Source organism: Ahaetulla prasina, chromosome 6 (genome assembly GCF_028640845.1).
Source record: "Ahaetulla prasina isolate Xishuangbanna chromosome 6, ASM2864084v1, whole genome shotgun sequence".
NCBI classification, from domain to species: domain Eukaryota; kingdom Metazoa; phylum Chordata; class Lepidosauria; order Squamata; family Colubridae; genus Ahaetulla; species Ahaetulla prasina.
In genome coordinates, this window is record NC_080544.1 from 109,277,758 (window position 1) to 109,305,623 (window position 27,866).

The window sequence follows — 27,866 nt, forward strand, 5'->3', positions numbered from 1 at the left end:
TTCCTGTCCTAATGTTCCCTTTGGTTGTATTCTATTTGTGTGATTATTTCATGCTTATACTTATATATATTGTTGTGTTTGACAAAATAAATAAATAAATAAAAAATAAATAAACAGTTTATTCTACATCAAATGGTTGTTTCTTTGGAAAACACAGAAGGGAGTGGTCCTTTCAGTAGAATTTAATGCAACAGAATTAGCTCTACAGCAGGGGTCTCCAACCTTGGTCCCTTTAAGACTTGTGGACTTCAACTCCCAGAGTTCTGAGAGTTGAAGTCCACAAGTCTTAAAGGGACCAAGGTTGGAGACCCCTGCTCTACAGCACAAAGTAGCTTCACAGATTTCACATCTTGATTGGCAGTTTCTCCTGTCTTTTTACCATCCTCTTCCCTCCCTCCTCCAAGGAAAGATTTATTTTATTTTATTTATTTGTCACAACATTAGATACAGGAACATATATTGAAAGGAAACAATAGGACAGGAACGGTAGGCACTTTTGTGCACTTATGCACGCCCCTTAATGATGATAAAAATTCTTGGGAGAAGTCTCCACAGAGATTCCATTGTCCATGTTAGCCTGTGTTTTTTTTTTCCTACTGGGTATTGTTGACTATTTCCAACCTCAGCCATCTGTAAAAGAAAAAAAAAATAAAAGTGATGGAAAACTTGTTGGGCAAGGGGTGGCTGTCTGTCCAAATAGATTCCATGAAAAATGGTGCTGACCAAAATCTGCAATATCGCGAAATTACCCGATAACGAACATTTGTTTAAGTAGACAGTTTGGGAACGCAATCAGTCGTCGGATTCTGAATTTTTCTGGGTGGGCTTTAGCAGATTGTTTGCAGTATTGAGAAAGTTACTTGGCTAGAAATGAGAACCCATTTTGGAATAGAACAGAATCAATGGTGAAATCCAAATTATTTTATTACCAGCTCTGCGGGCGTGGCTTGGTGGGTGTGGTGTGGCTAGGTGGGCGTGGCTTGGTGAGCATGCCAGGGGAAGGATACTGCAAAATCTCCATTCCCTCCCCACTTCAGGGGAAGGATATTGCAAAATCTCCATTCCCACCCCACTCTGGGGCCAGCCAGAGATGCTATTCACAAGTTCTCTGAATTACTCAAAATTTCCACTACCAATTCTCCAGAACCTGTCAGAACCTGCTGGATTTCACCCCTGAATAGAATAGAATAGAACAGAACAGAACAGAATAGAATAGAATAGAATAGAATAGAATAGAATAGAATAGAATAGAATAGAATAGAATAGAATTCTTTATTGGCCAAGTGTGATTGGAAACACAAGGAATTTGTCTTTGTGCATATGCTCTCAGTGTACATAAAAGAAAAGATACATTTATCAAGAATCATAAGGTACAACACTTAATGATAGTCATAGGGTACAAATAAGCAATCAGGAAACAATCAATATCATCAATATTTCAATATTTTGCGACTGGAATTGGCCTATGTCCAGTTCTATAACAGCTGATTTATCACCCTATTGTAAAAACAGGTGATGTAGGGTTACGCTTATTCAGGATGAAATTAGGTTTTTTTCCCACAGTGCAGTCCTAAGTTGTTGGATTTCTAGGCATAAGCCTGCTGGAAATAAATGTAGTTTAAGAAACGTCTTTGTAGATTTCAGCTCCTTCTGTTGCTTTAGCCATGATGATGGGCGGGTGTTTTGTCGGCATGATATATCCTCATTTAAAGACCCGTTAACATGTTATTTTAAGAATGAACTTTGTCTGCAAGAGAGATGAATATATTTCAGCAAGTCGTATTACTAGAGCTTTGTTACGTACTACACAAATCTCTAAAAAGAAGCAAACATTTTGGAATAAAGGAAGAGAATACTTATTCGTTTCGGTTTCAAAGTCATGTATCTTCCTATTACCCAGAGCAGGGGTCCCCAACCTTTCAGACCTCAGGGACCACTAAATTCATAATTTTAAAACCCGGGGACCACTAATATGATCTGTTTAATGACCAGCTGGGTGGGTGTGGCTAGGTGGTCATGTGACTGGGTGGGCATGACCAACTTGCTGTCACTCAAGTCAAGGGGTGCCTCGCCGGCCTCTGCTTGCCCCTCCCCTCCTACCCACTCCTCCCCTGCCTGACTGGGCTCCTTAGGGCCTCAACAGGAAGCAGTTGCTGGAGCTAAGCAGCCACCACGAAAAAGAGTTGGCAAAACATCTGGCTCAGTTCAAATTGGATCTGACCGAGAAGGAGGCTCAGCAGAAGCACCTCACTGAGGACTAGGAGCATAGGCTTTCCAAGCAGAGGGAAGACCTGCGGGAGTGCAAGGCCAGGTACCAGCGCCTGGAGGCTCAGCAGGCTGAGTCGGTCAGCCAGTTCCAGGCCATGATGCAGTCCCACTGGAACAAGGCCCTCCGGCTCTTCGCCATCAGCGGCACTTCCCTCCAGTCTTCGCCCAAAGCCCCACACAGGAGGCTGAAGCAGACCCCAACCCACACAAAATGTCGTGTCCCACTCCTCCGCTGATGGCCGGGTCAGGGAAATCCGAATCAGGCGTGCCTCTGCAGCTCTGCCAAAGTCCTAGCAAAGTTCTTAAGGCAGGCAGGAGACCAGAAAGTGACTTCAGCAAGATATATTAGACTTCGCCTGACTCAGAGACTGCCAGAAAGCAGATCCTTTATATAGGCCATGGGGTATGGCTCCATGACTCAGCACTTATCCAGGCCTGCCCCTCCCTTCCTTCTGTCGCCACCGCCTATCAATTCTTCTGAAGCGAGGGTCACTCCAGTCTGTAGCTGTTGGCAATTGACCTTCCTCAGGCTCACATGCTGTGGGGGAGGGGGAGGGGTCTAGTTGCTCCGTTTGCCTGGGCATGGAGCCAGAGCTGGGGGCTGGAGGTACTTCTTCCTCCTCAGCCTGTCTGGGCATGGAGCCAGGGCTGGGGCCAGGAGGCATACTAGGACATTCCTCAGCATTCGGAAGCAGATAAGAAGGCCCCGGCTGCGGTGAAAGCGGACAAGACACAACACAAAAAGACCCTGAAGGGGAAGGCTCTCTCCAGCAACACAAGCGTTCATTGCACGTATCCAGCCCAGGGGTCGTAGTTTGAGGACCCCTGATTTAGTGCAATATAAAAAATGCAAATAAGTTTTCTGGGGGCCACCAAAATTTTCTCACGGACCACCAGTGGTCCACAGGCCACCAGTTGGTGACCGCTGACTCACAGCATTCATTCCATAGCAGTGGAATTGTCTTCCAAAACATCTAGAAGAATGGTTCCCAACACCAGGGCAATGGCCCATTACTGAGCTGTGGCCAGTTCGGAAATGGACTGCGCAAATGGCTGGTGTGCACATGCACAGCTCTACATGTCCAAGCCACCACATACCAATGAGTAAGTGACCACCGCAGTGGGCGTTTCAGTCACCCACAAGGCAAGGTTCAGCTAGCGAGGGAGAGCGCGGAGCAGTTGTGGAGGCGGTTGCAACGTCATGCCTTTAATGTATTTTGTGTTCACTTCGGTCACTCCTTCCGGGAGCTGAAAGCAAAACCTTCTCAGCAGGTTGGCGAAGAGGAGAAAAAGTTCCATTCTGGCCAGGTTTTCTCCCAAGCAGGCTCGCTGACCTACACCAGAATGGCAGGAAGAAAGGTAACAGGAAAAGTCGTGAGCATTTATGTTGGTTTTCAGTGATAGCACACAAGACTCGAGATATTTTTCAGTGTGCGAGCAAATGCGTGTTCACACGGCCATCTTAGTGACCATCTACGCTACACATTTAAGGGCGGATTCATCTCCAGTTTGCTTTGTCTCTCAACATCAATAATTCTTAACACTGGAATCCTACAGTTGGAGAGGACTTTGACTCTCATGTCCAGGGAATTTCTGGGAGTTGAAGCCCAAAAGGTCTAAGGTCTGATTGGGAAAGTTGTTGTCATATAATAAGGATAGGTCTCTTAGGGGTTTCTTAAAGGATTTTAATGGACAGATACTGTATTTGTCTAGTTTCCAAATGCCATTTTTATTGCAAGTCGACGACGGGAGAAACAAGATTATAGAATTACCACATGCCTCCCACCGACCCGTACGCTCACACAGAGAGGGACTCCTTAGGGTGCCGTCTGCCAAGCAATGTCGGCTGGCGGCGCCCAGGGGAAGAGCCTTCTCTGTGGGGGCTCCTACTCTCTGGAACAAACTTCCCCCTGGCTTGCGCCAATTGCCTGACCTTCGGACCTTTCGCCACGAGCTGAAGACGTATTTATTTACTCGCGCGGGGTTGGCTTAAATTTTAAATTCTAAATTTTAATTTTTGGGATGTATTTTAATGGGTTTTAAATTTTTAATATGTTTTAAATTTTTGCCCAATTTTATAATAAGCTTTTTAACTGTTTATTTTAAATTGTATTTGTTACTGTTTTTATTTCTGGCTGTACACCGCCCTGAGTCCTTCGGGAGAAGGGCGGTATAAAAATCTAATAAATAATAATAATAATAATAATAATAATAATAATAATAATAATAATAATTATTATTATTATAATTATTATTATTATTATTATTATAATAATAATAATAATAATAATAATAATAATAATAATAATAATAATAATAATTCAGACTTCTGAAATAAAAGCTGTTAAAGGGAATATTCCAGATCTGCCCAAGCTGAGGTGCAGAGTATATTCCACTATCAAAAAGTGATTGATCTAGCTATGAAAAAAGAACACTTCCCTGTATAAAAAAATTCTCAGAAACTACCAACAAACTATTTCAGTCACATGACATTACCATAGCACACAAACAACAAAAGCCCTTCAAAACATCTTAAATAAAACAAAAGACCCAATAGCTCAAAAAGAAAAAAAAAACCGATCAACTCTTCACACTCAATTGGATACAATCTTCAGGCAGTCTCTGTCAGACGCAGGCAAAAGTCCTTGAATACGGAATGTTGTTATGACTAACTTTCTACTGCTCCAACAACAACCCCCTCCCAACTTCCCCAGCTAAAATATGTGGCAGTTAAGAAGGAAAAAGAAAATTGCCTTCCAAAACTGACACAGGGATTACAGGTGGTTCTCGATTTCTAACCATTTTTAGTGACTATTTAAAGTTACAACAGCACTGAAAAGAATGACTTACAGCCATTTTTCACACATATGACTGTTGTGGCATACCCATGGCTACACGATCAAAATTTGGGCACTTAGCCACTAGAATGCCTTTATGACAGTCCCAGGGTCACATAATCACCCTTTCCAACTTTCCCAAATGGCTTCCGACAATAAACCGGAATAGGGGAAGCCAGATTTGCTTAGTGACCGCACAATTCACTTAACAATTGCAGTGATGCACTTAATAACTGCGGCCAAAAAGTAATAAAATGGGGCAAAATTTTCTTAACAACTGTGTTGCTTATCAATAGAAATTTTGGTCTCTCAATTGTGATCGTAGGTCAAGGACTACCTGTAACACCAGGATTAATACCAGATCAACAATCAATTGGTAAACAATAGCTCAATCAAGGGACTACTTGCTTGCATCAATGCTGAAAGGGCAAGCCAGCCATTATATATAAAGGGAACAAACCCAATCCCTTCTAGCTCTAACTAGGTTACCTAATTGGGTAATGAAACATCGGCAAGACAACAACCAAGCTCAAGAAAACAACCAAGAATTCCAGAATCCTCTCCATAGTCTGAGAAGAAGCAACTTCACATCGCAGTTAATAGGATATGAAAAGGTGAGCTCTGATCTCTTTATCTGCAATATGTGAATCCGATTGAATTGCTGAATTGTAAAAACATACTGGACTCATGTCCATGTGCATGGGAAAAGTGAACACTGGAGAACTCGACATAATTTAAGATTAAAACTTAATCTTGCGTAGCTTCTTCTCCAGAAACACTACACTACTAACCAGAGCATATAAAACATTCGCTAGACCAATTCTTGAATACAGCTCGCCTGTCTGGAACCCATACCTCATTTCGGACATAAATACAATTGAGCGTGTCCAGAAATATTTTACAAGAAGAGTTCTCCAATCCTCTGAATACAACAAAATATCTTATGCCACCAGACTTGAAATCCTGGGTTTAGAAAACTTAGAACTCAGCTGCCTTCAACATGACCTGAGTTTAACTCATAGAATCATCTGTTACAACGTCCTTCCTGTTGAAGACTACTTCAGCTTCAATCACAACAATACACGAGCACACAATAGATTTAAGCCTAATGTGAACCGCTCCAATCTTGATTGCAGAAAATATGACCTCAGTCACAGAGTTGTTAATGCCTGGAATGCACTACCAGACTCTGTGGTCTCTTCCCAAAATCCCCAAAGCTTTAACCAAAAACTATCTACTATTGACCTCATCCCATTCCTAAGAGGTCTGTAAGGGGCGTGCATAAGAGCACAAGAGTGCCTACTGTTCCTGTCCTATTGTTTCCTTTCGTTATATCCAAATAATATAGTTATTACATACTCATACTTATATATAGGCTTATATATTGCATAGTTATTCCATGCTTATGCTTATATATACTGTGTGACAAAATAAATAAATAAATAAATAAAATAGATTGAATTGCTGAATTATAAAAACATACTGGACTCGTGTCCATGTGCATGAGAAAACTGAACACTGGAGAACTCGACATAAACTGCTAAGTATGTATATATATTTTAATTGTTGGGGGAAAGATTCCCCTTAGAACCTACCCATGGAAAATGGTATGAAGGCTTCTCTGTTGATAAAGTTTCCTTTTTGATCCAAAAAATGACCAGGATTGAAACATTCAGGGGTCTCCCATTCCTTAGGATCCAAAAGGGCTGAGGATATATTTGGTATAACTATAATCCCCTGGAAAAGCCATAAAAGTTTAAACTGTTCAGTTGCATCAACCTAAAGACCGGTTTTAGAAAACATCAGATTTCCGTGTCAAAAAATGCTTGCTCCATATGAAACTTCTGCCTATCCATATACCCTGTTTCTCCCAAAATAAGACCTCCCCAATAATAAGCCCAATCGGGCTTTTGAGCGCATGCAATAAGGCCAAGCGCTTATTTCGGGGTTCAAAAAAATATAAGACAGGGTCTTATTTTCGGGAAAACACTATATCAATCAATCTATCAATCAATCAATCATTATCTATCTATCTATCTATCTATCTATCTATCTATCTATCTATCTATCTATCTATCTATCTATCTATTGTCATCCATATCTATCTATCTATCTATCTATCTATCTATCTATCTATCTATCTATCTATCTATCTATCTATCTATCTATCTATCCTGTTTCCCTCAAAATAAGACCTCCCCTGATAATAAGCCTATTTGGGCTTTTGAGCGCATGGCAATAAAGGCCAAGCGCTTATTTCAGGGTTCAAAAAAATATAAGACCCGGTCTTATTTTCAGGAAAACACTATATCTATCAATCAATCTATCAATCAATCTATCATAGATAATTATAGATAATTTATCTATCTATCTATCTATCTATCTATCTATCTATCTATCTATCTATCTATCTATCTATTTTCATCCATATCTATCTATCTATCTATCTATCTATCTATCTATCTATCTATCTATCTATCTATCTATCTATCTATCTATCTATTTTCATCCATATCTATCTATCTATCTATCTATCTATCTATCTATCTATCTATCTATCTATCTATCTATCTATCATCTTCATCCATATCTATCTATCTATCTATCTATCTATCTATCTATCTATCTATCTATGTATCATCTTCATCCATATCTATCTATCTATCTATCTATCTATCTATCTATCTATCTATCTATCTATCTATCTATCTATCATCTTCATCCATATCTATCTATCTATCTATCTATCTATCTATCTATCTATCTATCTATCTATCTATCTATCTATCTATCTATCTATCTATCCTGTTTCCCCCAAAATAAGACATCCTCTGATAATAAGCCCAATTGGGCTTTTGAGCGCATGGCAATAAAGCCAAGTGCTTATTTCAGGATTCAAAAAAATATAAAACCGGGTCTTATTTTTGGGGAAACATGGTACCATAATAAACTATGCAAGCAGGATAATTTTACAGTAATGTAATTAAATTAAATCACCACGCTCTCAGGTCAAACATTAATAACCAGACAACTTTTTAAAAAATGTAATGGCACCCCAGGAAACCTATGTAAACAGCATGAAGATGTAGTGGCCTGTATCGCTATTATCCTTCTCATCTTCTCGTCTTTCCTACTGTCTTCTCCTATTGGTATCTTATGATTTCCCATTTGTTATTTGTCTCTTATGATTAATGATTGCAACTATGATTTATGATCTATGACGGGGTGTCAAACTTGATTTTATTGAGGACTGCATTAGGGTTGTGTTTGACCTCGGTGTGTGTGTGCGTGGCGTGTGGCCAGAGTAGGCGTGGCCTGCTCGATGTCACTCATGTCAGGGGTGCCTGTGGCAGCCCGAGTGCTCTGCCAGTGAAAACAGACTCCCGAGCTCAGTTTCCAGCTGTGACCACCTCCTGCAACCCTCTGCCAGTGAAAATGGAGCTCGGGAGAGGCATGTTTTTGCTGGCAGAGGCACCGCTGGCCAGTCCTTCACTGTTTCCTGGGTGGCCCCACGGGCCAGATCTAAGCATCACGTGGGCCGAATCTGTCCCGCGGGCCTTGAGTTTGACACCCCTGATCTATGACCTATCACTTGTTGCTTGTATGTGCATGGAGAGCTTGTGCCCTGCACTTGTGTGTGTCCAACTACACTCAGCCAATAAAGAATTCTACTCTACTCTACTCTACTCTACCGTACCCCATTCCATTCCACTCCACTCCATTCTATTCTATTCTATTCTCTATTCTATTCGCTGTGTGATTTTGAGATTGAGTCTAATAGGTGCTTCCTTAGAAAATATCCCAGATGTTGGGTCAAAACAGAAGAGGTATCATGTACAACCAAATGTTCAAACAACTGAAAAACTTCAGAGTCAGATCTCTGGGCTTGAGAAATGCTTACAAACACCTGAGATCACTCATTATATATATAATTTATTTATTGAAAGTCTTGGCGTATTTGGGTCTTTTTCCGTGTAAGGTTGAGAGTATCTTGGCGACGTTTCAATGAGGTCTCACTCGTCATCTTCAGGCTGGTGCACACAGCCCATTAACCAGGTCGTTATAACACAAAAGGCTAATGGTCACAGAACTAGGACCACATCCACACAGGATGCTACAAAACAGCCAATTAATCTGCAAACACCCACTCCACCTACCAATCAAGATGCAACCACACAGCCAGCCAACCCGCTTACAGCAACACTCCCCACCTCCCCACCAGTATTTATAGAGAGACAGCAGCTCCGACCACGCTTTGCTCGCACAAGCACGAAGCTGTAAGCACCAGCCTGAAGATGACGAGTGAGACCTCATCAAAACGTCGCCAAGATACTCTCAACCTTACACGGGAAAAGAATACGCCAAGACTTACATACCTATATATATTGCTGATAAAGAAATAAAGGGAGACTAGTATAGATCTGTCTCAAGCTATTTAGATCTCATCAGTTAGCCATACCCTTACTCGGATTCGAACTTGAGCTGCCTGCATATTAGGCAGTTGTATTAACCTCTGAGCCACAAATTCTCCTCCATTTATCAGCTGAGCCAGGGGAGAGATTAAGTGTTTTTCTATCTATATAATTTTTATTGAACTGTTTTTTCCAAAACAAAAAAAGAAATTTTTACAATTTTCTTCTTTACAACATTTCCGCATCAATATTCATTTCTTATATATCCATTTTTCTCCCTTACTTCAATTTACTATCTATACATGTGATTCTAATATTTATTTATATATATGTGAAAATAACAATATACTAAATAACAACCATATATTCTCTGTCAGTTCCATTTCCGCTTGTTTGTTACGCCATTCAAATTCCTACATCTTCCTCATTTAATAACTTTCCTTGCCCTTTATACCTCTCCTGTAACTCATAATATATTTTAATGATTATCATTATTATCAAGCGTGGTCGGCATTTTTGGATGAACTGCTGCAATTCTAGAAGAACCTCCATCTCAGTGAAATATATAAGGCAATGAGGGATGTCTACCTTTTGAATAGGAAAACCAAGGACCGTTGTATCTCTCACAGTTTGTCTGGGGCCACCAATTAAAATAATGTTGGCATAGCGCTGGATCTCATGAATAACAGCGTTGGTGTAGGGCAGGTTCCTCCGATCGCTGCAGGAGATCAGCCGGGAGGAAGAACCCAGGGTATCATCAAGTTCCTTTTGGACTTTGGCTGAAAAAAATAGATCAGTTTCAGAGAATATACAATACATAGCATCTCCAACCATCTCTCTCTTCCTCCACATCTATTGTTTTGTGTTTCCCGGTGTTGTGACTCCAGCCCCCGAACCTGGCCTCTTGCCCGAAAGTGACTCCGAAAGTGATGGGGAAGGGCCGGTAAGGCTTACCTCGGGAGCACCGATTCCTTTGGCTTGGCTCCAGGAGCCAGAACCAGACCAGTCGGAGGAAGTAATAAGGCCGTCATCCCCTGATTCCTCCCTTCCCCAGGCTACGCCTTCAGACCCAGCTGATAATAATAATCAAGCTTGGCTTGACCCGCGCTTCAGAAGATTAGAGAGGTGGCGTCATCAAAAGGAAGGGTGGGGCAGGAGCCCCACCCCACATGATAGATAAGGAGCTTTGGGACTGCTCTCACTCCACGGGAAGCAAAGTTTAGCTGATCCGTTTCAAAAAGAGCTGAAAGTCTTGCTACATGAATCATTTGTTTGAACTTTGGCAGGCAGCTGCGATTTCTCTGCCAGGACTGATAAGAGCCGTGAATCCACTGGCTGAAGGCCAGTTCATTGATCTGAAGTGGGGAAGGAGACAGAACACCCGGAACATGAGCAGTACTCTGCTAAAATAGCCCAGGGAGATTTTTTGGTCTCCAGGGCAGACAATACAGGTCTCCAGAAGGACCTGAAACAGTGGCATTCAGAACTGTGCTGTCTTGTCTCAAGTGTTTACTCTCAAATGCGTTCAGTACTCCATGTTGAGAGACACTGTTGATCTGGACAAAACTTTGGGCTCCAATCTGCATGTTAAGCTCGGAGGTGACTACTTTGTTTAAAAGGTGAAGAAGGAATAAAATCTATTCATTTCTAAAATTGCATCCCACTTATCTAAACAGAAGGGGGACGCGGTGGCTTAGTAAGACGCTGAGCTTGTTGATCAAAAGGTCGGCAGTTCAGCGGTTCGAATCCCTTGTGCTGCGTAATGGGGTGAGCTTCCATTACTTCTGCCAACCTAGCAGTTTGAAAGCACATAAAAAATGCAAGTAGAAAAAATAGGGACCACCTTTGGTGGGAAGGTAACAGCGTTCTGTGCGCCTTTGGCGTTGAGTCATGCCGGCCACATGACCACGGAGACGTCTTCGGATGGCACTGGCTCTTCAGCTTTGAAACGGAGATGAGCACTGCCCCCTAGAGTCAGGAACGACTAGCACATATGTGCAAGGGGAACCTTTACTTTTACCTTTATCTAAACAGAGTGGTCACACTTTCTACATATTTTAATGCAAGTTACATTAGGCGATGAAAACATCTCTAATAACAATTCACACAAACTAAATTTTATCAACTCCTTTTTATTTTCCTTGTCCTCCTGGCTCCTCTGTAATTGTTGTCCCTGCTCTCAGCTGCCTTCACTTTTTCACCCATCTTGGATGATAATTATAAAATCCCAGTTCAAACTAACCACCCCGTGGCTTAGATAAATCCTAGTTGGAAGTACAATTTATTTATTTATTTATTTTTATTTATTTTATTAGATTTCTAGACCGCCCTTCTCCCGAAGGACTCAGGGCGGTGTACAGCCATAATAAAAATAAACAATGTACACTTAAAATAAATTAAAAAACTTATTATACAGTTTGGCCAAGAAATTTAAAATATATAAAATCTAAAAAAACCCAATTTAAAACTTTAAAAATTTGAATTTAAAATCTGGACGATTTAAGAGAGCCCCGCGCGAACAAACAAATATGTTTTCAGTTCGCGGCGAAAGGTCCGAAGGTCCGATATTTGGCATAAACCAGGGGGAAGTTCATTCCAAAGAGTAGGAGCCCAGTAGAATTTGTCCCAAATCAGCTGCGCAGTTCAGTGGGTAAGCTAGGACTAGTTTCATTCCTATAAGTCAAAGGTTTCTGTAAGTAGAGGAGGAGGAAAAGCTCGAGCAATTTGGAAGAAGGCAGAGTGAAGATATTAAACGTAACAAGTTAATATTCATTTTTCAAGTAAATGTTACATGCATCTGTTTACAGGTCTGTGATTTCTCCCTGCCTGCCTTTCTACCTTCCTCCCTCTCTCACCTTGGATATCTGGATAGGCCACCATGTAGAGTAGTGCCCAATGCAACGTGGTAGTTGTGGTCTCTGACCCTGCTATGAAAAAATCGAAGATACTGTAGGCCAGATTGTTTTCATCCAGAGTAGATGTGGGATCATCTTTACTCTGTGAATGCATATCAAGAAACTTAGGTAAGAGATAGAAAAAGTAGAAGAGGTCTTGAGAGAACATGGAAAGGAAACTATCTTTACTTAATAAGGAACATGCTTAAGAATCAAGTCCCTTCAATAGAACATTGATTTAGTTAACAGACTAGAGGAAATCTGGATTTCTTAATTAAAAAGACCATACCTTTGATCTGACCTAAGCGTAGCTCGTAAAATCATGTGCTCCAATGTCATACCAACCAAGGACCACTTCAGCTTTAACCACAACAATACACGAGCACACAATAGATGCAAACTTTTTTTTTTTAATTTACATTTATATCCCGCCCTTCTCCGAAGACTCAGGGCGGCTTACAGTGTGTAAGGCAATAGTCTCATTCTATTTGTATATTTACAAAGTCAACTTATTGCCCCCAACAATCTGGGTCCTCATTTTACCTACCTTATAAAGGATGGAAGGCTGAGTCAACCCGGGCCTGGTGGGATTCGAGCCTGTAGTAACTGCAGGCAGCTGTGTTTTAATAACAGGCTATCTTACAGCTTGAGCCACCACGGCCCCTAACTTAAAGTAAACCGCTCCAAACCTGATTGCAAAAATATGACTTCAGTAACAGAGTGGTCAATGGGGGGTCCTTGAGTGGCGCAGACTGCTAAGGCAGTCTGTTATTAACAGCAGCTGCTTGCAATTACTGCAGGTTCAAGCCCCACCAGGCCCAAGGTTGACTCAGCCTTCCATCCTTTATAAGGTAGGTAAAATGAGGACCCAGATTGTTGGGGGCAATAAGATGACTTTGTATATAATATACAAATGGATGAAGACTATTGCTTGACATAGTGTAAGCCGCCCTGAGTCTTCGGAGAAGGGCGGGATATAAATGCAAAAAAAAAAAAAAAAATGCCTGGAATGCACTATCAGACTCTGTGGTCTCATCCCAAAATCCCCAAAAACTTTAACCAAAAACTATCTACTGTTGACCTCACCCCATTCCTAAGAGGTCTGTAAGGGGCATGCATAAGAGCACCAGCGTGCCTACCGTCCCTGTCTTAATCTTCCCTTTAATTGTATTCATTTTATGTATTCAATTCATGCTTATACTTATGTATATTATCTAATACATACTCGACAAATAAATAAATAAATAAAATAAAAATTCTGTGAGCGCAGAATAATAAAGCTTAGGGGAAAGGACAGGAATAATGCAAAAGAGCTTGGCATGATGAGAACCAATTTGGTCTAGTGGTGAAGATGATATTTATTTATTTATTTTATTTATTTATTATATTTGTATACCCTTCTCCCGAAGGACTCAGGGCGGTTCACAGCCAATAAAAAAACAACAAAATACATGTAATATAAATTAAAAACAATATAAAAAACTTATTTGATTAAAGGCCTAAATTTTTTTAAATGCAATTAAAACCCCTTTTAAAACCCCTAATTCGAAACCCCAATTTAAAACTATGTTCAAGCTAGTCCTGCACGTCGAAACAACAACATCTTCAGCTCGCGGCGGAAGGTCCGGAGGTCGGGGAGTTGACGAAGCCCCGGAGGCAGCTCGTTCCAGAGGGCGGGAGCCCCCACAGAGAAGGCCCTCCCCCTGGAGGTCGCCAGCCAACATTGTTTGGCTGATGGTATCCGGAGGAGGCCCTCTCTGTGAGAGCGCACTGGTCGGTGTGAGGCTACTGGTGGCAGTAGGCAGTCCCGTAGATACCCCGGCCCTAAGCCATGGAGCGCTTTAAAGGTGATGACAAGAACTTTGAATTGAACCTGGAAGACCACCGGGAGCCAGTGCAGACTGGCCCTAGAAATCAAGAAGCTGAGTTCTAGGCCCTTCTTAGCCGTGAAAATTGCTGGGTGACTTTGGGCCAGTTATTCTCTCTCAATCCAGGTGATTTTAGGGGGTGAACCTCTTCTCCAAAGCATCTGAAGGCAGGACAAGAAGCAATGGATGAAAACTAATCAGGGAGGGGAGCAAAATAAAAGTAAGGAGAAATTTCCTGAGAGCGAGAACAAATTAATCAGTGGAATGGCTTGCCTTCAGAAGTTGTGGGTAGTCCATCACGGGAGGGTTTTAAGAAGAGATTGGAGAACATTTGTCTGAAATGGGATAGGGTTTCCTGCTTGAGCAAAGGGTTGGCCTAGAAGACCTCCAAGGTCCCTTCCAACTCTTTGTTTTTCTGAACTTTTTGTGAGCGCTTACTGAGAGGAAAATGCTTATTGATCTGAGACAAGTTTGAATCTGGAGAGGGCTACTGTTGTGCCTCGCTCGCCCCCCTCGCTGCAGCCGGGCCCTTCTCATCTCCTGCCAGACACTGATAGTACAGGAGAATGTCCTGGCATGCCTCCAGCCCCCAGTCCTGGCACCATGCCCGGAGAAACTGAGCAAACAAACCTCCCTCCATAGCATGTGCGCCTGAAGCCAGCCATGAGCTGGGATTACCGGCAGCTGGGGACGAAATGATGCAGTGGACAAATCCTCGCTTCCGGAGAATGGAGAGGCGACGTCAGCAAAAGGAAGGGAGAGGCAGGCCTGGATAAGTGCTGAGTCATGGAGCCACACCCCATGGCCTATATAAAGGATCTGCTTTCTGGCATTCTCTGAGTCAGGCAAAGTCTAATCTGGATTGCTGAAGTCACACCTTGGATTCCTGCCTGCCCTGAGGACTCTGATAGGACTTTGGCAGAGCTGCAGAGGCACGCTTGATACGGACTTCCCCGACCCGGCCGTCAGAGGAGGAGTGGGACACGACAGCTACACTAATGGTATTCATCTCTTACTTTTGCCATCTGTGCCAAGTAGAAATCGATGAAGTTCTGCGGGTCATCCAGCATCCCACTCTTCTCGTGACTTCTGATCTCCTTCATTACAAAAGAAATTGAGAAGTCGTAACAAGCAAAGGCCCTCTGATGACGGCCTGGAAGATAATTCATAATCCACGGGAACGTATCGTAGAGCTGCATAAGACAGAAAACCCATTAAAAACACAATATTTGCCAGTAAGAAAACGTATTTTCTGTGGGCCATTGCTGACAGTAGCCAATCTAAGATGGGATGTAATGTGCGTTTCTCTTATCAACCTATCTTAAATACTTCCCATTTTTTTTTAAATTTCATGCACTCCACCTCTCTATTAATCTCTGTGGGGGATCTGCTGTTAGCTACACCTGCCCTCAACATAAATTACCACTATTTTGTTAATATTCCAAACCAAAGGAGTTACGTTGCCATCTCAGCATTTCTTTCTTTTAGTTACCCAAGGGCAGGGGTCTGCAAACTTGGCTCTTTTAAGATTTGTGGACTTCAACTCCCAGAGTTCCTCAGCCAGCAAAGCAAATCTTAAAAGAGCCAAGTTTGCAGACCCCTGCCCAAGGGGATTAGAAAGTGTTGTGGCCTGTTGGCTGCCAGCCCCTCCGGCAGCTGAATCGGATGAGGTAATGGCATGCGAGTCAGGGCCAGCATCAAGGCAACCTGAGAGCTCCGAGGGGAAAGAGGGAATGGAGCTGGCAGAGAGAGGGCGGTGGAGCCTGGGCCGTCCATCAGCCCTCAGATGGAGAGTCAACAGCCCCCAGGTCTGGAGGTGGCTGATGAGGAAGAGGAGAAACAGCTGGGTCCAGTGCCTGACACGTCAATGTGCAGAAGACAGAGGAGAGGAGAGCAGTGGAAATCTATGGGCTGGTCCTTGGGATGGAAGAGCCACTGCTGCTAGAGAAACCCCACCCTAGCTCTGGGGATAAAAGGCAGGGGGCGGAGATGAATAGGTGTGGCAGACAAACAACTGTTTATCTCCCTGCCGGTCAGCCACTGGTAGCCTGGACTTCCGAATCCTGTCTGGAAATTATCAGAATTCTTCTTGGCATCTGCAGTGCCTTCTGAGCATGTCTGTGTGTGTCAGCCTCCACTCCAATCTTCACATCTTTTTGTACTCCTTATATTCAGTTTTAGATAGCATGGGATTTTATTTCTAATGTAAATAGCTCTTGGATTCAAGTTAAGTAGAGAGGGCCCTTTAAGAGTGTCGATCTGACATAATTAAGGGGGGAGGGGAGATTAATGTTTTGAATTCAACAGGAATGTTTGAGCGCGAACTCTAACGGACATTACATTCCTGATATGATTGATAGCCAGAGACCTGCGGAAGAAGATTACCACGGGACCCCGGGAAGGAGCTGGCATTGGACCAAACCTGATGACCTCTTGGGGAAGAGGAGGGAGAAACAGGGGGGATATAGATTGTTAGCCATATTTTGTCTCAGATTCAACTTTATACTGCTGCTGTCCGGATGTACCTAGTAAAAGTACTTTTCTTTACTTGCAAATGAAGTCAAGGTGTATTCTTTCCTAGATATAATCAGAGACAGCCTGACAGTGTGTGTCTCAGCTGCTGGAAGAAAGCGAGCACATCTTCCAGGACTTCTTTTGCAAGTGTGGGAAGTGAGAGAGAGACTCCTGGTGTGTTGGGGCCAGTTCAGGGAGAAAGGGAGTGAGCATCACTTTCCACAGAGACTTCGTAGCCTGCTGTGAGAGAGCAGCTGCTGGTGCTCCTAATGAAGGGAACGTTTTATCAAATACAAAGGGCTTGTCGTGTTTGGGAGCCGTGTCAGAACAGAAAGCTTTATATCTTCCCTATAACTATCATTGACTCTTGTACCATTTCTTGGACATTTTGATTTGACAACTGGGGAAATTTCTAGATAGAGGTTTAGTTTAGTTTAGTTTAGTTTAGTTTAGTTTAGTTTAGTTTAGTTTAGTTTAGTTTAGTTTAGTTTATTGTCATTGCACTTCGTACAACGAAATTAAATGCCATCTTCAGTGTACATTATAACCATAAAAACAAACACGCATCCTTCACATTCTATACAAGAACTGAAAACCTGATATTGCATTAATATGGCACTATACAGTAGAATTCAATACAGTTACTGCCCTGGTGTAGAAGCGGTTTTTCAGCCTATTTGTCTGTGTCTTTTTTGTCCTGTACCGGCTGCCAGACGGTAATAGTTAAAAAAAAATGGGGTGCCCAGGATGAGATGGATCTTTAAGAATATTTTGAACTTTCTTAAGGCAGTGGGAGCTACAGAGCTCTTCCAAAGAGGAGAGAAGGCAACCAATGATCCTCTGGGCCAGTGGTTCTCAACCTTTATAGTGTTGCGACCCCTTTAATACAATTCCCCATGATGTGGCGACCCCAACCATAAAATTATCAGGAAGACCGCTGATTGATTTTATCACGGTGATAGGCAGCGATCTCAGCGTGCCTCAGCAGCCGCAGAAGGGGGGGAAAAGCGGCAAACTTTTTTTAATTTATCGCGCCTGAAGCCGTATTGGCTAGCGATCTGAACTGCCTGCGATTGCCTTGAGGACGGAGACATTAAAGCGGAGACTCCTCCCCTATTAAGTTGATCGCGCCTGAAGCCAGATTAGGCTAGCGATTGGGAGTGATTGCAGCTGGCTTGAGAGGGAGACCTCAGAGCAAAGATTTCTCTCTTTTTTTAATTCATCGCGCCTGAAGCCGAATTCGGCTAGCGATTTGAAGAGCCTGCAGCTGGCTTGTGGAGTCAACCATTGGAGCGCGATTCTTCGACTCGCAAGTATACTTCCCATATTTCCGATGGTCTTAGGCGACCCCTGGCAAATCGTCATTCGGCCCCCAACGGGGTCGCAACCCACAGGTTGAGAACCGCTGCTCTGGGCAATGACGTTAACCATCTGGAGTGCAGTCCTATCTGCCACTGTGCAATTGGCAAACCACACGCAGGTGCAGTAAATGAAAATATTCTCTATGGTGCAGCGGTAGAAGGTCGCCAGCAGTTTTTCATTCAGTTGTTGTTTCCTGAGAAGTCTCAGGTAGTAGAATCTCTGCTGGGCCCTTTTGACCAGGGCTGCAAGGTGAGCACCCCAGGCACTCGCATTACTGTACTTACGGTCTGCCACATGCTTCCTCCAATTTGAAGTATGAATTCAGTACTTTTGATCAGCTGGCGGAAAGTTTCATCATCTTTGAAGAATCGATAGCCAAACAGGAGAGCACAGATCACATTGGAAACAGCAAGAATGATGTGGGAAGAAGGTTCCATGGGCTGCCCTGTATTTTTATTGAAAGTTCGTTCATCAGCTATAAATATTATGCAATTTTTTTTTTTTTAAAAAGCTACTTCCTTATAATTCCAACTCACATATTTTGCTTTGCTTTCACCCTGTCAAATTATAGTATGTTCGTGTATAATAGCACTAGAAGTAATAATTTTGCTTGGTTTATATTCTGCGCCAAAGCTCAAAGATCAGAAAGCTCAAACTGCCCAAGGAGCTGCTGATCCAGTTCTACAGAGGAATTATTGAGTCTGTCATTTGCACCTCTATAACTGTCTGGTTCGGTTCTGCAACCCAACAAGAAAGGCACAGACTTCAGAGGATCATTAGAACTGCAGAAAAAATAATTGCTACCAACCTGCCTTCCATTGAGGACCTGTATACTGCACAAATCAAGAAGAGGGCTGTTGAAATATTTACAGACCCCTCACATCCTGGACATAAACTGTTTCAACTCCTACCCTCAAAGCAGCGCTATAGAGCACTGCACACCGGAACAACTAGACACAAGAACAGTTTTTTCCCGAAGGCCATCACTCTGCTAAACAAATAATTCCTTCAACACTGTAAAACTATTTACTAAATCTGCACTACTATTAATCTTCTCATGGTTCCCATCACCCATCTCCTCCCACTTATGGCTGTAACTTTGTTGCTTGTATCCTTACGATTTATACTGATATTGATTGTTTCCTGATTGCTTAATTGTACCCTATGACTATCATTAAGTGTTGTAAGTGTGGTACCTTGATGAAGGTATCTTTTCTTTTATGTACACTGAGAGCGTATACACCAAGACAAATTCCTTGTGTGTCCAATCACACTTGGCCAATAAAAAAATCTAATCTATTCTATTCTATTCTATTCTATTCTATTCTATTCTATTCTATTCTATTCTACTCTACTCTACTCTACCTTACCCTACCCTACCCTACCCTACCCAACTCTACCCTACCCTACCCTACCCTACTCTACTCTACTCTACTCTATTCTATTCTATTCTATTCTATTCTATTCTATTCTATTCTATTCTATTCTACGACTATCATTAAGTGTTGTATCTTATGATTCTTGATGAAGGTATCTTTTCTTTTATGTACACTGAGAGCATATGCACCAAAGACAAATTCCTTGTGTGTCCAATCACACTTGGCCAATAAAAAAATTCTATTCTATTCTATTAAATTAAAGCAATCCTGCTCCTAAAATTAGGATAGATTGGTTTAGTGACAAATGAAGCAGACTTTGGGTTGCCTTCTCCAAATTCTTCCATTATTCTATTTTTAAAATTACTTTTTAGCCGTACCTTTAGTGCTGTCAAAGACCTCAATCAAATGTAAAGTCTCTTCTTGGATTTGATGTTCCAGGCCCGATTTTCCTTGGCTCAGAAACTTGAGGCCCATCGCCCCAATTCGCCGATGTTGCTTCCATACATTTCCACTGGCAAAAATGATGCCTGAAAAAAATGACCGGGTGATTATTTTCTGTTCAAGTTTGAGGTTTCGTCTTCAAAACACCTCAGTTTCTGATCTGAAGTCTGAAGTCACAAAGTCTGATCTTGTTCGGGCAGGTCAGGGAATTGGCTTGTAATGAAATCTTCTTGTGAATAGTTACGTTTATTAAATATCTGCCCGAGGCAACCATGAACTGATGTGAACTAGCGATTCCATACTCGAACAGAGCATGACTGGAGTTTGCAGTTTCAAGATGTACTGATTTTGAGATTTGATTGAAAAAAGTATGTCCACAGGCTATTTTTATTTATTTATTATTAAACTTAAATGCTGGCCATCTCACTGTGGCTATGATAGAGAAGGACAAAACTTGGGGTGTGTATGTTAGAAATAGCTGGAATCTGAGCTCTCTAGATCAGGGGTCTCCAACCTTGGCAACTTTAAGCCTGGCGGACTTCAACTCTCAGAATTCCCAGCCAGCTTTTGCTGGCTGGGAAATTCTGGGAGTTGAAGTCCGCCAGGCTTAAAGTTGCCAAGGTTAGAAACCCCTGCTCTAGATGGCATTAATCCTGTTGTATTTCAGGTACATTTCATAAGGAGTGTCAAGTTACCAGCAGCTGTTGGCAGCCTGGACAGATGGAGTTGCACAAGTCTCACTAGTCAGATTTATTGGAAGAAAAGGGGTTGAACGGCTAGACACCCTTGGAAACTGGATATCTGTAAATTTTCCCCTACTTCACCACCGGGTATATTAAAATAAGGTTTTCTTTTTGCCTTTAGTTAGCAGTCATGTCTGTCTGTCTATCAGCCAGCCACAGCCAACCAGCCAGCCAGCCAGGGATTTTAAGTCATTAATAGAATAGAATAGAATAGAATTTTATTGGCCAAGTGTGATTGGACACACAAGGAATTTGTCTTGGTGCATATGCTCTCAGTGTACATAAAAGAAAACATACGTTCATCAAGGTACAACATTTACAACACAATTGATAATCAATATATCAATATAAATCATAAGGATTGCCAGCAACAAGTTCTAGTCATACAGTCATAAGTGGAAAGAGATTGGTGATGGGAACTATGAAACGATTAATAGTAGTGCAATAAATCTGGTATTTACCTAAATTTTCCCATTGACGCCAGAATTAAGAAGCAAGCCAAAAAAACAGGACTAAAACAAAACCAAAAGTTTGCATTGTAGAAGATTGGCAAAGAGTTAGTGGTGCGAAGTCCTTTTTCCTTTTGCACTTTTATTTTATTTATTTATTTATTTATTTATTTATTTATTTATTTATTTGTCAAGCATTAATAACAATAACAATAACAATAACAATAATAATAATAATAATAATAATAATAATAATAATAATAATAATAATAATAATAATAATAATAATAATAATAATATCAGAGTTGGAAGGGACCTTGGAGGCCTTCTAGTCCAACCCCCTGCCCAGGCAGGAAACCCTACACCATTTCAGACAAATGGTTATCTAACATTTTCTTAATTTTTTCCAGTGTTGGAGCATTCACAACTTCTGCAGGCAAGTTGTTCCACTGGTTAATTGTTCTAACTGTCAGGAAATTTCTCCTTCGTTCTAGGTTGCTTCTCTCCTTGATTAGTTTCCATCCACTGCTTCTTGTCCTGCCCTCAGGGGCTTTGGAGAATAGCTTGACTCCCTCTTCTTTGTGGCAACCCCTGAGATATTGGAAGACTGCTATCATGTCTCTCTTAGTCCTTCTTTTCATTAAACTAGACACACCCAGTTCCAGCAACCGTTCTTCATATGTTTTAGCCTCCAGTCCTCTAATCATGTTTGTTGCTCTTCTCGGCACTCTTTCTAGAGTCTCAACATCTTTTTTACATTGTGGTGACCAAAACTGGATGCAATATTCCAAATGTGGCCTTACCAAGGCATTATAAAGTGGTATTAACACTTCACGTGATCTTGATTCTATCCCTCTGTTTATGCAGCCCACAATTGTGTTGGCTTTTTTGGCAGCTGCTGCACACGGCTGTCTCATATTTAAATGGTTGTCCATTAGGGCTCCAAGATCCCTCTCACAGTTACTACTATTGAGTAAGGTACCACATATATGGTACCTGTGCATTTTGGGGTTTTTTTGCCTAAATGTAGAACCTTACTTTTTTCACTGTTGAATTTCATTTTGTTAGATAGCGCCCAATGTTCAAGTCTGTCAAGATCCTTCTGTATCTTGAGCCTATCTTCTGGAGTGTTGGCTATTCCTGCCAGCTTGGTGTCATCTGCAAATTTGATGAGGGGGAATTCCAGGGGGAAATTGTTGCTCAAATTCTTAGGATTTCATTTTTATGACTGCACTGTTCTCTTGCTTCTTTGTAAATATAACCTTTTACTTTCTTACAGTTCTACTGGCAAAGCCTTCTTCACGTGCAGTTCTGGTGACCTGATTCCAGAGGAAGTTCATTAAACTCACCTTTTCTCTTGCCAAGTTTTTCAAAAAAAGGACTTGTTGGTCGTCCACTCATGTCTTCTGGACGGGCTGTCAGACCTTCCTTCACTGCCTCAAATCCGTTGAGTATAATTATTGGTAACTGTCCCAGCCACAAGGTGAAGACATTCCCATGGCTCTTGGCTAGCTGCAGATACATGGAGAGTAAAAATAAAACTTAGCCTAGCTCAGTTGAAGCCATTGCTAATACGTAAGCACTAGTCACCCTTCAGAAATCATTTGGAATCATTTGCATTTTACACAAAATCTTTTGTTAAAACAAACATGCCATTAGGAAGACTCTAAAGTGGTTCCCAACCAGTGTGCCGCGGCACTAAGGGGTGCCGTGAGATCTTTTGAGGGTGCCGGGAACTTTTGAGCTACAGAGATTTTAAATATCTATTTCCTTATAAGGGTGCCGGGAACTTTTGAAAGGCTTTCCAAGGGTGCCTCAAACAAGAAAAGGTTGTGCCTCAAACAAGAAAAGGTTGGGAACCACTGCTCTCTAGAAGGTAAAGGTAAAGGTTCCCCTTGCACATATGTGCTAGTCGTTCCTGACACTAGGGGGTGGTGCTCATCTCCGTTTCAAAGCCGAAGAGCCAGCGCTGCCCGAAGACGTCTCCGTGGTCATGTGGCCGGCATGACTCAATGCCAAAGGCACACAGAACGCTGTTACCTTCCCACCAAACATGGTCCCTATTTTTCTACTTGTATTTTTTACGTGCTTTCGAACTGCTAGGTGGGCAGAAGCTGGGACAAGTAACGGGAGCTCACTCCGTTACATGGCACTAGGTATTCGAACCGCTGAATTGCCCACCTTTCGATTGACAAGCTCAGCATCTTAGCCTCTGAGCCACCTTACCATCTTAGCCTCTGAGCTTACCATCTTAGCCTCTGAGCCTCTTAGCCAGCCTCTCAGTCTTAGCCAGCCTCTCAGTCTTAGCCAGCCTTACCATCTTAGCCTCTGAGCCTCTTAGCCAGCCTCTGAGCATCTTACCCTCTGAGCCTCTGAGTCCCTTAGGAAGACTATAACGTTATCTAAATTATTTTTAGCCTATAATGAGATTAGAAGTGTAATACTAAGAAATATTAGAAGTCTCGAAGAAAATTGAGGTGTACTTTAGGTCAATGTGTGTATAGACAACTCTGAACTCTGGTGCTGGAGAAGACTCCTGCGAGTCCCTTGGACTGCAAGGTGAACAAACAAGTCAGTTCTAGAGGAGATCAACCCTGACTGCTCTTTAGAAGGCCAGATCCTGAAGATGAAACTGAAATACTTTGGCCACCTAATGAGAAAGAAGGACTCACTGGAGAAGAGCCTAATGCTGGGAAAGATGGAGGGCAAAAGAAGAAGGGGACGGCAGAGAAGGAGGTGGCTGGATGGAGTCACTGAAGCAGTCGGCGTGAGCTTAAATGGACTCCAGAGGATGGTAGAGGACAGGAATGCCTGGAGGAACATTGTCCATGGGGTCGCGATGGGTCGGACACGACTTCGCAAGTAACAACAACATTTTAACTTATCATCTTGCTTTGACTATTTGCTGAAGCCCAAGCCAAAACAGAAAACTTCAGGTGGTCATGTAACAACATAGTTTTATTCATTTTACATCATCATACACTATTATGGATCTCACCTAGACACCATAAGTTTGTCTTTAACAGAATAACAGAGTTGAAAGGGACCTTGGAGGCCTTCTAGTCCAACCCCCTGCTCAGGCAGGAAATGCTATATACCATTTTCAGATGAATGAATATTCAATCCCTTCTTTAAAACTTCCAGTGTTGGAGCATTCACAACTTCTGGAGGCAAGTTGTTCTACTGGGTCAACTGTTACGAACCGTCAGGAGATTGTGCACACTGGATTGTGCATTGAGAGCTTATGCCACATCATCTAGATTTGAATGCTTATCAGTGTTCACATAGTTCAATGTTTTCAAGCAGAAATTGCCTTTAAAGGAGAATATTTGTAGTTCAGTGTTGAAATGAGGGGTCCTTCGTGCTCTCTGAGTCTGCTTACTGGTATTTTCTTGCAGATGTTTCATTCCCCAAACTAGCTGACTGTCAAGGTTCCAGAAAAACCTCTTCTGCATAAAAAAAACTCAGAAGCCATTGTCTTTCAGAGTTCTTTACTAGCATGAGGAAACTGGCACACGATGAGTGAAATTCCAAAACTGAACTTCCGGATTCTTTTCCCAGTTATACAAACCCCAAGAGTCCCACCCCGCTGACCCCTTTGCTGGTCACAAGGTCCCACGTTCTCCCAGTTCATTCGAATATCTTCTCGCCACTCCTCCTGCAGATGTGAACACCATCCGACCTTGACCACTTGAAGAATGTTACCATACCTCTCAACCCCACTTCTTCCCCTCAGGGGAAAAATGTGGCAGCGTCTGGAACCCTAAAGCCTAGTATGGTTTCCAGGCCTGACACTGACATTATCAGTGTCTGGGTTGCATAAACAGAACAGCCCAGAACAGTTCTGGGCTGCATAAACAGAGGGATAGAATCAAGATCACGTGAAGTGTTAGTACCACTTTATAATGCCTTGGTAAGGCCACACTTGGAATATTGCATCCAGTTTTGGTCGCCACGATGTAAAAAAGATGTTGAGACTCTAGAAAGAGTGCAGAGAAGAGCAACAAAGATGATTAGGGGACTGGAGGATAAAACATATGAAGAACAGTTGCAGGAACTGGGTATGTCTAGTTTAACAAAAAGAAGGACTAGGGGAGACATGATAGCTGTGTTCCAATATCTCAGGGGCTGCCACAAAGAAGAGGGAGTCGGGCTGTTCTCCAAAGCACCTGAGGGTAGAACAAGAAGCAATGGGTGGAAACTGATCAAAGAAAGAAGCAACTTAGAACTAAGGAGAAATTTCCTGACAGTTAGAACAATTAATAAGTGGAACGACTTGCCTTCAGAAGTTGTGAATGCTCCAACACTGGAAATTTTTAAGAAAATGTTGGATAACCATCTGACTGAGATGGTGTAGGGTTTCCTGCCTGGGCAGGGGGTTGGACTAGAAGGCCTCCAAGGTCCCTTCCAACTCTGATGTTAAGTTATGTTATGTTATCAGTGCTGGTAAGGAGTGGGCTTTGCTCTCAAACTCCATTCCTTACTAGCATTGATATTGTTCCCTAGTTTGGTAATGAAACATCTGCAAGAAAACAAGCAAGCTCAGAGAATACCAAGGACTCCTTAAAAATTACCTTTTTGTAGAATACTGTTTCTCAGTCTCAGGAACTTTAGGATATGTGAAATTTCATCTCCTAGAATATCCTTTCTTATCCTTACTCATTTTAAGAAAATATTAGGAAATGAATAAAAACAATGAAAAAAGAATATTTTGGCAAAAGCTGTAACTAAGTAAAATATATTTGAATATATTGAATTGTATAAGATATGATATGGCCAATACTCTACTTATATCCTAGAATTTATTAAATCACATCTTCTTTCCCCCTCAAGTTCTAATTTCTCCATTTTTACCCGTGTTCATTCTCTTTCATTCTTTGTTTTTAAACTATTTCGATTTTTATCCTAATATATTCAAATATATTCGGGGTTGCCTTTCTTCCATTTCATCTTTTCCTTTTCGCAGCAATCCTTTCTTCTCCTCTCACTCCTTTCCCTCCCTCCTTTCTTCCTACATACTTCTCTCCTCTCCTACTTCTTTTCTACTTCCCCTTCCTTTCTTCCCCTCCACCCTACTTCCTCCCTATCTAACCTTCTCTCCTACTCTTATTTCCCGTACTTTTCCTCCTCTCCTCTCCCCTTTCTTCTTCTTCTTCTTCTTTTTTTTTTAAATTTGCATTTATATCCTGTCCTTCTCCGAAGACTCAGGGCGGCTTACACTATGTCAAGCAATAGTCTTCATCCATTTGTATATTATATACAAAGTCAACTTTTATTGCCCCCAACAATCTGGGTCCTCATTTTACCTACCTTTTAAAGGATGGAAGGCTGAGTCAACCTTGGGCCTGGTGGGACTTGAACCTGCAGTAATTGCAAGCAGTTGCTGTTAATAACAGACTGTCTTAGCAGTCTGAGCCACTCTTTCTCCATCTTAACATTGTTGAGGTTGAGAATCACCACTAGAGAAAAACTGGAATTCACTGACATTTGTGAATCCCTGAATGATCAGAAATGAGAGATTGCTTTCTTAATCTTTTACAAGGCGTCTAATGGCTAAGGCTGCTAAGAAGTTTCTCAAGAGAAAAATTTATGCTGAAAACGGTATGACGGCTTTATCATACTGCTTCTAATCTAACCTAAGACAAGCATAGAATGCTTCTAATGAGAGTCCACACAAGATTTCTAAAAGTATCTGGATTATCTTCGCTGATGACATAAAACTATTCAACACCACTGACAATACTGCTGCCCTACAAAGCAACCTTGATTATGTGTCTGAATGGTTGAACAATTGGCAACTCCAAATCTCAAACAACAAATGCTCTGTCTTACACATTGGCAACAAAAATCAGAACACCCAAATACAAGCTGGGCAGATACGACCTCGAAGACAACCCTCACTCTGTCAAGGACTTAGAAGTACTCATCTCAAACGATCTAAGCCCCAGAGCTCACAGTAACAGCATTGCCAAAAAGGCATTAAGAGTTGTTAACCTAATTTTGTGAAGCTTCTTCTCCAGCAACATTATACTGCAATCTAGGGCATATAAAACCTTTGCCAGACCAATTCTCGAATACAGCTCATCTGCCTGGAATCCACAATGTAATCGGACATTAACCTAATTGAATGAGTCCAGAGTACTTCACGAGAAGAGTACTCCAAGTGGTGCGAACTGGCTGAATCCCACCACTGCTGTCCTGTACCCACCTTCCCACCCATCATCTCCTTCCTCCCTTCTCCATGGAACAAGCAGAGACTTACCGTAACTCTTTTCCTGACTGAAACACCCCCAACGTGGTACTCAGATGCTGACACCCCCCCCCCGCCTCAACTCTCCAGATCATCCTTACCAATAACCTCCCCTTAATTCTAAGGAGTATCTCAGTGTTCCTAAGCCAAGCTGAGCACAGAGTTTATAAATACCGTAATAAGAGTCTCATAAGAAAAGTCAAATCTCATCTGCCACAGCGTTCCAATAACGGGAAAAGGCATCGGTCCAGGAGGAAGTCTTCGGGCCATCCACAGTATTTTCAGGTACTGTGAAATGACAAGGAGGAGCACAAGGGCAATTAGCAGACCAGGCAAGGCTGACATCTTTGTACGTTTTCTCCTTTTGCCTTCCACGTCTCTTTCCAAACTTCACCCTCGGGGACTACCTCCTTCTGCTCTGCTAAATCTTGTCAAGAGTCAAGTAATTT

General features: G+C 42.1%; 1 protein-coding gene across 2 annotated transcripts; it reads right to left on the bottom strand.

The window, feature by feature from the left end:
- Positions 1-1,253: 1,253 nt before the first annotated feature.
- LOC131201476 (cytochrome P450 2J6-like) lies at positions 1,254-27,857 on the bottom strand. 2 transcript variants are annotated; one of them, XM_058189447.1, is made up of 10 exons: positions 27,592-27,856; positions 22,517-22,679; positions 19,912-20,061; positions 18,440-18,600; positions 15,296-15,472; positions 12,373-12,514; positions 10,106-10,296; positions 6,701-6,842; positions 3,367-3,602; positions 1,254-1,747 (listed from the first exon to the last, which is right to left on the bottom strand). In XM_058189447.1, exons 1-9 carry the CDS (start codon positions 27,760-27,762, stop codon positions 3,424-3,426), a joined length of 1,476 nt encoding a protein of 491 aa, XP_058045430.1. In that variant the 5' UTR covers positions 27,763-27,856; the 3' UTR covers positions 1,254-1,747; positions 3,367-3,423. The 2 variants fall into 2 exon arrangements, with proteins under 2 accessions (XP_058045430.1, XP_058045431.1); XM_058189448.1 differs by lacking the exon at positions 19,912-20,061 and having other exon boundaries at positions 27,592-27,857.
- Positions 27,858-27,866: the final 9 nt, after the last annotated feature.

Bases quoted from the DNA above. Each gene is read 5' to 3' on its own strand.
- LOC131201476 (XM_058189447.1), bottom strand. From the start codon at position 27,762: ATGTCAGCCTTGCCTGGTCTGCTAATTGCCCTTGTGCTCCTCCTTGTC. The intron at 22,680-27,591 runs GTATTTATAAAC...ATGTATCTGCAG, and splicing joins CTTATGAGACTCTTATTACG to CTAGCCAAGAGCCATGGGAA. The intron at 12,515-15,295 runs GTAAGAGATGAA...ATGCATTCACAG, and splicing joins ACTTGGCACAGATGGCAAAA to AGTAAAGATGATCCCACATC.